The sequence below is a fragment of the Salmo salar genome, chromosome ssa07 (assembly GCF_905237065.1).
Source record: "Salmo salar chromosome ssa07, Ssal_v3.1, whole genome shotgun sequence".
Taxonomy (NCBI): domain Eukaryota; kingdom Metazoa; phylum Chordata; class Actinopteri; order Salmoniformes; family Salmonidae; genus Salmo; species Salmo salar.
In genome coordinates, this window is record NC_059448.1 from 32,352,424 (window position 1) to 32,361,764 (window position 9,341).

Here is a 9,341-nt window from a genome sequence, read left to right on the forward strand (position 1 = left end):
TCAAATCAAATTTATTTATATAGCCCTTCGTACATCAGCTGATATCTCAAAGTGCTGTACAGAAACCCAGCCTAAAACCCCAAACAGCAAGCAATGCAGGTGTAGAAGCACGGTGGCTAGGAAAAACTCCCTAGAAAGGCCAAAACCTAGGAAGAAACGTAGAGAGGAACCAGGCTATGAGGGGTGGCCAGTCCTCTTCTGGCTGTGCCGGGTGGAGATTATAACAGGACATGGCCTAGATGTTCAAATGTTCATAAATGACCAGCATTGTCAAATAATAATAATAATCATAGTAGTTGTCGAGGGTGCAACAAGTCAGTAACACAAGAGTAAGTGTCAGTTGGCTTTTTCATAGCCGATCTTTGAGAGTATCTCTACCGCTCCTGCTGTCTCTAGAGAGTTGAAAACAGCAGGACTGGGACAGGTAGCACGTCCGGTGAATAGGCCAGGGTTCCAGCAGGTCTGGGACAGGTGGCACGTCCGGTGAACAGGTCAGGGTTCCATAGCTGCAGGCAGAACAGTTGGACCTGGAGCAGCAGCACGGCCAGGTGAACTGGGGACAGCAAGGAGTCATCAAGCCAGGTAGTCCTGAGGCATGGTTCTAGGGCTCAGGTCCTCCGAGAGAGAAAGACAGAAAGAGAAAGAGAGAATTAGAGGGAGCATATTTAAATTCACACAGGACACCGGAAAAGACAATTGAAATATTCCAGATGTGACAGACTGACCCTAGCCCCCCGACACATAAACTACTGCAGCATAAATACTGGAGGCTGAGACAGGAGGGGTCAGGAGACACTGTGGCCCCATCCGATGAAACCCCCGGACAGGGCCAAACAGGTAGGATATAACCCCACCCACTTTGCCAAAGCACAGCCTCCACACCACTGGAGGGATATCTCCAACCACCAACATACCATCCTGGGACAAGGCCGAGTATAGCCCACAAAGATCTCCGCCACGGCACAGCCCAAGGGGGGGCACCAACCCAGACAGGAAGACCACGTCAGTGACTCAACCCACTCAAGTGACGCACCCCTCCCAGGGACGGCATGGAAGAACACCAGTAAGCCAGTGACTCAGCCCCCGTAATAGGGGTAGAGGCAGAGAATCCCAGTGGAAAGAGGGGAAACCGGCCAGGCAGAGACAGCAAGGGCGGTTCGTTGCTCCAGCCTTTCCGTTCACCTTCACACCCCTGGGCCAGACTACACTTAATCATAGGACCTACTGAAGAGATGTGTCTTCAGTAAAGGTTGAGACTGAGTCTGTGTCTCTCACATGGGTAGGCAGACTATTCCATAAAAATGGAGCTCTATAGGAGAAAGCCCTGCCTCCAGCTGTTTGCTTAGAAATTCTAGGAACAATTAGGAGGCCCGCGTCTTGTGACCGTAGCGTACTTGTAGGTATGTACGGCAGGACCAAATTGGAAAGATAGGTAGGAGCAAGCCCATGTAATGCTTTGTAGGTTAGCAGTAAAACCTTGAAATCAGCCCTTGCCTTAACAGGAAGCCAGTGTAGGGAGGCTAGCACTGGAGTAATATGATCAATTTTTGGGGTTCTAGTCAGGATTCTAGCAGCCGTATTTAGCACTAACTGAAGTTTATTTAGTGCTTTATCCGGGTAGCTGGAAAGTAGAGCATTGCAGTAGTCCAACCTAGAAGTAACAAATGCGTGGATTAACCTGTTAGGGCTAGGGGGCAGTATTTGCACGGCTGGATAAAAAAAATGTACCCGATTTAATCTGGTTACTAATCCTACCCAGTAACTAGAATATGCATATACTTATTATATATGGATAGAAAACACTCTAAAGTTTCTAAAACTGTTTGAATGGTGTCTGTGAGTATAACAGAACTCATTTGGCAGGCAAAACCCTGAGACATTTTCTGACAGGAAGTGGATACCTGATGTGTTGTATTACCTTTAAACCTATCCCATTGAAAAACACAGGGGCTGAGGAATATTTTGGCACTTCCTATTGCTTCCACTAGATGTCACCAGCCTTTACAAAGTGTTTTGAGTCTTCTGGAGGGGAGATCTGACCGAACAAGAGCCATGGAACGATGATGGCCCATTAGACACCTGGCGCGCGAGTTCATGTTGGGTACCCTCGTTCCAATACGTTATAAAAGAGTATGCATTCGTCCACCTTGAATATTATTCATGTTCTGGTTAAAAAGGCCCTAATGATTTATGCTATACAACATTTGACATGTTTGAACGAACGTAAATATATTTTTTCCCCTCGTTCATGACGAGAAGTCCGGCTGGCTTAGATCATGTGCTAACAAGACGGAGATTTTTGGACATAAATGATGAGCTTTTTTGAACAAAACTACATTCGTTATGGACCTGTGATACCTGGAAGTGACATCTGATGAAGAGAATCAAAGGTAATGGATTATTTACATAGTATTTTCGATTTTAGATCTCCCCAACATGACGTCTAGTCTGTATCGCAACGCGTATTTTTCTGGGCGCAGTGCTCAGATTATTGCAAAGTGTGATTTCCCAGTAAGGTTATTTTTAAATCTGGCAAGTTGATTGCGTTCAAGAGATGTAAATCTATAATTCTTTAAATGATAATATAATATTTTACCAATGTTTTCTAATTTTAATTATTTAATTTGTGGTGTTGACTTGACTGCCGGTTATTGGAGGGAAACGATTTCCTCAACATCAATGCCATAGTAAAACGCTGTTTTTGGATATAAATATGAACTTGATAGAACTAAAAATGCATGCATTGTCTAACATAATGTCCTAGGAGTGTCATCTGATGGAGATTGTAAAAGGTTAGTGCATCATTTTAGCTGGTTTTATGGTTTTGGTGACCCTGTCTTTGAATTGACAAAACATTACACACAACTCTTGTAAATGTACTGTCCTAACATACTCTAAATTTATGCTTTCACCGTAAAACCTTTTTGAAATCGTAAAAAGTGGTTAGATTAAGGAGATGTTTATCTTTCAAAGGGTGTAAAATAGTTGTATGTTTGAAAAATTTGAATTTTGACATTTATTTGGATTCAAATTTGCCGCTCTTGAAATGCACCTGCTGTTGATGGAGTGCACCACGGGTGGGATGCTAGCGTCCCACCTAGCCCATAGAGGTTAAAGAAGCAATAAAACGGACCTTCTTTAGACTAGTTGAGTATCTGGAGCATTAGCATTTGTGGGTTCGATTACAGGCTCAAAATGGCCAGAAACAAAGACCTTTCTTCTGAAAATCGTCAGTCTATTCTTGTACTGAGTAATGAAGGCTATTCCATGTGAGAAATTGCCAAGAAACTGAAGACCTCCTACAACGCTCTGTACTACTCCCTTCACAGAACAGCACAAACTGGCTCTAACCAGAATAGAAAGAGAAGTGGGAGGCCCCGGTGCACAACTGAGCAAGAGGACAATTGCATTAGAGTGTCTAGTTTGAGAAACAGACGCCTCACTGTCCTCAACTGGTAGCTTCATTAAATAGTACCCGCAAAACACCAGTCTCAACGTCAACAGTGAAGAGGCGACTCCGGGATGCTGGCCTTCTAGGCAGAGTTCCTCTGTCCAGTGTCTCTGCTCTTTTGCCCATCTTAATCTTTTATTTTTATTGGCCAATCAGAGATATAGCTTTTTCTTTGCAACTCTGCCTAGAAGGCAAATGTAGCTAGCCAGTTTAGCCTACTAAAACAACCTGCTCAAACAGAGGGATGCTATCTTAGCTAGCTGGCTATGACTATCCAACACAACACTGGAACTCTTCCAAGTAAATTTTTTTATTATTTTTTATTTGCCCTTTATTTAACTAGGCAAGTCGGTTAAGAACAAATTCTTATTTTCAATGACGGCCTAGCAACAGTGGGTTAACTGCCTTGTTCAGGGGCAGAACGACAGATTTTTTTTACCTTGCCTTAAGGAGGTAAAACTAATTTACTTGCCATCGGGGACCATTGGTGTAACTGCTAAACTGCTTGCTGGCTGTACACTGTACTGCATGATTGTAGCAGATTTACTAACGCGTTAGTTATAGTAGCTATGTTGACTATGCTGTTAGCTAATATGGTGACAATGAAGTAGGCTGTATGTAGCGGTTATGAGATTAATGTTTGGCTTGGAAATATTTTTTCACCTGGTCACAGACAGCTGATGTGTTGTGCACTGAAGTCCACATGCAAGGGAAAAGGTGAGAGGAGTAGAGTACGTAGATGCGAGAAGGAATTATACAATGAGCAAAATGATCATGCTGTTTGTATGTGGTGGCTATGAAAGTGAACTTTCATTGCAGGGGTGTATTCATTCCTACAATTCTGTTGAAAAAAAATCTTAAAATGGAAGCAAACAATACTAAATGGGAAAAACATACCTTTTATTTGTCCAATATAAACTCGTTTGCAACTGTTGGACTAATGATTACACCCTAGATCAGTTATATGCAGGCAAAAGTGTGCAAGGCGGTAACGAAGGTGTCACTGTCTGTCACCTTGATTACTCAAAAATGTTTCTCGACCTGTGCACCTACGTTATAATCTTTTATTCATAGGTTAGGTTGTAGCAACCTCATAGTGGGTATAGGGAAAATTATATATCATATTATCATATAGTGTTACATTGAGCTGGAATATGAATGACAGTCATCCAATATGCTGTAATAGAAATAAGGCCATCCTTATAAAAAAATAAGTGTCCTCCCTAATCTTAAACGTCACCAACCGCCACTGTTGTCTACATTCCTCTCTCATTCAGCAGCATGTACTGTTGCAGGAGTAAAAGTGTATCCATCTGTGTCCGAGCCGGAAAAAAAACAGGCTCAATGGATTATGGTCATTGTAGTTAATTACCACGTTTCTGCACTGAACTAGGTTGCATATTTAACTCTCTTCAGCCCATCGTCCCATATAGTTCTTGACATCATTTCGCTCTTAAATTATTTGATTTCTCTCTAGAGAAATGGCTCGTTGGGATCACAATAAAAAAAAAATGGAATTCAAGTAATTAAACAGACATCGGTCAATTAGTTGTTTAATAACCAAAATAATACAAACAAAAAATTGGTTAAATCACTCAGCACTAATAATTTGGGCATGGAATATAAGTAATAATATATCTAATTTGTATAGCACTTTTATTAACCTTTATTTAACTAGGCAAGTCAGTTAAGAACAAATTCTTATTTTCAATGACGGCCTAGGAACACTGGGTTAACTGCCTTGTTCAGGGGCAGAACGACAGATGTTTACCTTGTCAGCTCGGGGATTCGATCTTGCAACCTTTCGGTTACTAGTCCAACGCTCTAACCACTAGGCTACCTGCCGCCCCCAAAAAATGTCATTACAGCAAGAATCTCAAAGACGCTCTCATAACAGAAAAAAATTACATTTCAGTTAGCCTTTTGACAGTTCTGGGTGGAAGATCTTCCAACGTCATCCACAGAGACAGGAGCAAGTACAACAGATCACATCCTGTGTCCGATCCACACTCCATGTGCACCTTCCTCACCTGCACCTTCCACGCCTCTTTCGACTGAGGCCCAGATGAAGGGTTGAGCAGGGGGGAAAACGATGGTCAGATGATTCAGGGGGGAAACAAGTCATGAGACAGGTCAACTCTTGCCATCCCCAGTCGTAGACTCCTTGGTAAAGCCCTCCGAAAAACATGTAGCATCCACCTGGATGAAGCCATGCAGCCACTAAGCTTAGGCTGCATGAAGCTCACTACAGTCAAAAGGGATAGTCCACTTTGGAATAAACTAATCAGGAAAAACTTTAATGATCCTTTGTCATCTTCAACAATCAACCCAGCAAATTAAAATTGGTTCTGTGAATGTTCCCAGAACATTCACATTCATTCAAGCCCAGTCAAGTTGGTTGTTCGTCATTGCTAGACAGCCATTTTCAAGTCTCGTCATAGATTTTCAAGCCGATTGAAGTTAAAACTAACTCGGCCACTCAGGAACATTCAATGTCATCTTGGTAAGCAACCCAAGTGTATTTGCTGTTTTAGGTTATTGTCCAGTGTCCATTGGAAAGAAGACTGAACCAAGTTTTCCTCTAGAATTTTGCCTGTGCTTTTATTTTTATCCTTTAAAAAAAACTCCCTAGTCCTTTCCAGCTTCCACCCGTTTACGCAACGCTGCACTGGCCACTTTAATAATGGAACACTAGTCACTTTAATAATGTTTACATACTGCTTTACTCATCTTATGTTTATACTGTATTCAATTCTACTATATTTTAGTCAATGCCACTGACATTGCTCAATCTAATATTTACATATATCTTAATTCATTCTTTTACTTTTAGATTTGTGTGTATTGTTGTGAATCATTTTTCGATATTACTGCACTGTTAGATACTACTGCATTGTTTGGAGCTACGAACACAAGAATTTAGCTAAACCCACAATAACATCTGCCTGTGACCAAAAACATTTGATTTGATAACATGATGCAGCCACCACCATGCTTGAAAATATGAAGAGTTGTTAGGTACTTAGTGATGTGATGTGTTGGATTTGACCCAAACATAACACTTTGTATTAAAGTAAATTTATTGGTTACTGACTCAAGACATATCAGCTTTTCATTTAAAATTAATATGCACACGTTTTGAAAAGCATTATTCCACTTTGACATTATGGAATTTCATTTAATCCATTTTAAGTTCAGGCGGTAACAACAAAACATTTTTTTTTCAGTTACACACTGAATAAAAAAAGGATTACATTGAAATGTTGTTACACTGGCCTACACACAATATCCCATAATGTCAAAATGGAATGACATTTTTACAAATTAATTATAACTGAAAAGCTGAAATGTCATCAGTCAATAAGTATTCAATCCCTTTGTTATGGCAAGCCTAAATAAGCTCAACAGTAAAAATGTGCTTAATAAATCACACAATAAGTTGCATGGAATCATTCTGTGTGCAATAATAGTGTTTAACATGATTTTTGAATGACTACCTCATCTCTGTACTCAACACATACAATGACACTCGATCCCTCCGATGTCAACAACTACAGACCAGTATCCCTTCTTTCTTTTCTCTCCAAAACTCTTGAACGTGCCGTCCTTGGCCAGCTCTCCTGCTATCTCTCTCAGAATGACCTTCTTGATCCTAATCAGTCAGGTTTCAAGACTGGGCATTCAACTGAGACTGCTCTTCTCTGTGTCACGGAGGCTCTCCGCACTGCTAAAGCTAACTCTCTCTCCTCTGCTCTCATCCTTCTAGACCTATCTGCTGCCTTTGATACTGTGAACCATCAGATCCTCCTCTCCACCCTCTCCGAGTTGGGCATCTCCGGCGCGGCCCACGCTTGGATTGCATCCTACCTGACAGGTCGCTCCTACCAGGTGGCGTGGCGAGAATCTGTCTCCGCACCATGCGCTCTCACCACTGGTGTCCCCCAGGGCTCTGTTCTAGGCCCTCTCCTATTCTCGCTATACACCAAGTCACTTGGCTCTGTCATATCTTCACATGGTCTCTCCTATCATTGCTATGCAGACGACACACAATTAATCTTCTCCTTTCCCCCTTCTGATAACCAGGCGGCGAATCGCATCTCTGCATGTCTGTCAGACATATCAGTGTGGATGACAGATCACCAGCTCAAGCTAAACCTCGGCAAGACGGAGCTGCTCTTCCTCCTGGGGAAGGACTGCCCGTTCCATGATCTCGCCATCACGGTTGACAACTCCCTTGTGTCCTCCTCCCAGAGTACTAAGAACCTTGGCGTGATCCTGGACAACACCCTGTCATTCTCCACTAACATCAAGGCGGTGACCCGATCCTGTAGGTTCATGCTCTACAACATTCGCAGAGTACGACCCTGCCTCACACAGGAAGTGGCGCAGGTCCTAATCCAGGCACTTGTCATCTCCCGTCTGGATTACTGCAACTCGCTGTTGGCTGGGCTCCCTGCCTGTGCCATTAAACCCCTACAACTCATCCAGAACGCCGCAGCCCGTCTGGTGTTCAACCTTCCCAAGTTCTCTCACGTCACCCCGCTCCTCCGCTTTCTCCACTGGCTTCCAGTTGAAGCTCGCATCCGCTACAAGACCATGGTGATTGCCTACGGAGCTGTGAAGGGAACGGCACCTCCATACCTTCAGGCTCTGATCAGGCCCTACACCCAAACAAGGGCACTGCGTTCATCCACCTCTGGCCTGCTGGCCCCCCTACCTCTGAGGAAGCACAGTTCCCGCTCAGCCCAGTCAAAACTGTTCGCTGCTCTGGCACCCCAATGGTGGAACAAGCTCCCTCACGACGCCAGGACAGCGGAGTCAGTCACCACCTTCCGGAGACACCTGAAACCCCACCTCTTTAAGGAATACCTAGGATAGGATAAAGTAATCCTTCTAACCCCCCCCTTAAAAGATTTAGATGCACTATTGTAAAGTGGTTGTTCCACTGGATATCATAAGGTGAATGCACCAATTTGTAAGTCGCTCTGGATAAGAGCGTCTGCTAAATGACTTAAATGTAAATATGTAAGGTCCCTCAGTCGAGCAGTGAATTTCAAACACAGATTCAACCACAAAGACCAGGAAGGTTTTCCAATGCCTCACAAAGAAGGGCACCTATTGGTAGATGGGTAAAAAACAAAATGCAGACATTGATTATCCATTTGAGCATGGTGAAGTTATTAATTACACTTTGGATGGTGGATTATTTACACCCAGTCACTACAAAGATACAGTCGGTTTTGCTGAATCAGTTGCCGGAGAGGAAGGAAACCGCTCAGGGATTTCATCATGAGGCCAAAGGTGACTTTAAAACGGTTACAGAGTTTAATGGCTGTGATAGAAAACTGAGGATGGATCAACAACGTTGAAGTGAGTCCACAATACTAACCTAAATGACAGAGTGAAAAGAAGGAAACCTGTACAGAATAAAAATATTCCAAAACATGCATCCTGTTTGCAACAAGGCACTAAACTAATACAGCAAAAAATGTGTCCATTATGTTTTGGACAAATCCAACCACTCTTCATATTTTCAAGCATGGTGGTGGATGCATCATGTTATGGGTATGCTTGTTATCGGCAAGGACAAGGGAGTTGTTTTTTTAACATAAAAATAAATGGAATAAAGCTAAACACAGGAAAAATCCTACAGGAAAACTTGGTTGAGTCTGCTTTCCAATGGACACTGAGACAAATTCATCTTTCAGCAGAACAATCACCTAAAACATAAGTCCAAATCTACACTGGAGAAGCTTACCAAGAAAACAGTGAATTTGTATTAAAAAACTGTAACTCAGTAGCCGAGATACAGTTTTGACTTAAAATCGGAATTAAAGAAGTTTAAATTAAAAACAAAAATCGATGGCAAGACTTGAAAATGGCTGTCTAA

At 42.5% G+C, this 9,341-nt stretch overlaps 1 protein-coding gene across 1 annotated transcript in view; it reads right to left on the reverse strand.

Annotated features, from left to right (window-relative positions):
* The window catches only part of LOC100196045 (phospholipase C, beta 3 (phosphatidylinositol-specific)), a 47,401-nt gene continuing 38,060 nt past the window's right edge, over nucleotides 1-9,341 (reverse strand). Inside the window, 1 exon segment of the mRNA NM_001141074.1 lies at nucleotides 1-615. Within this exon segment, the coding sequence (NP_001134546.1) occupies nucleotides 574-615 (42 nt within the window). The 3' untranslated portion in view covers nucleotides 1-573.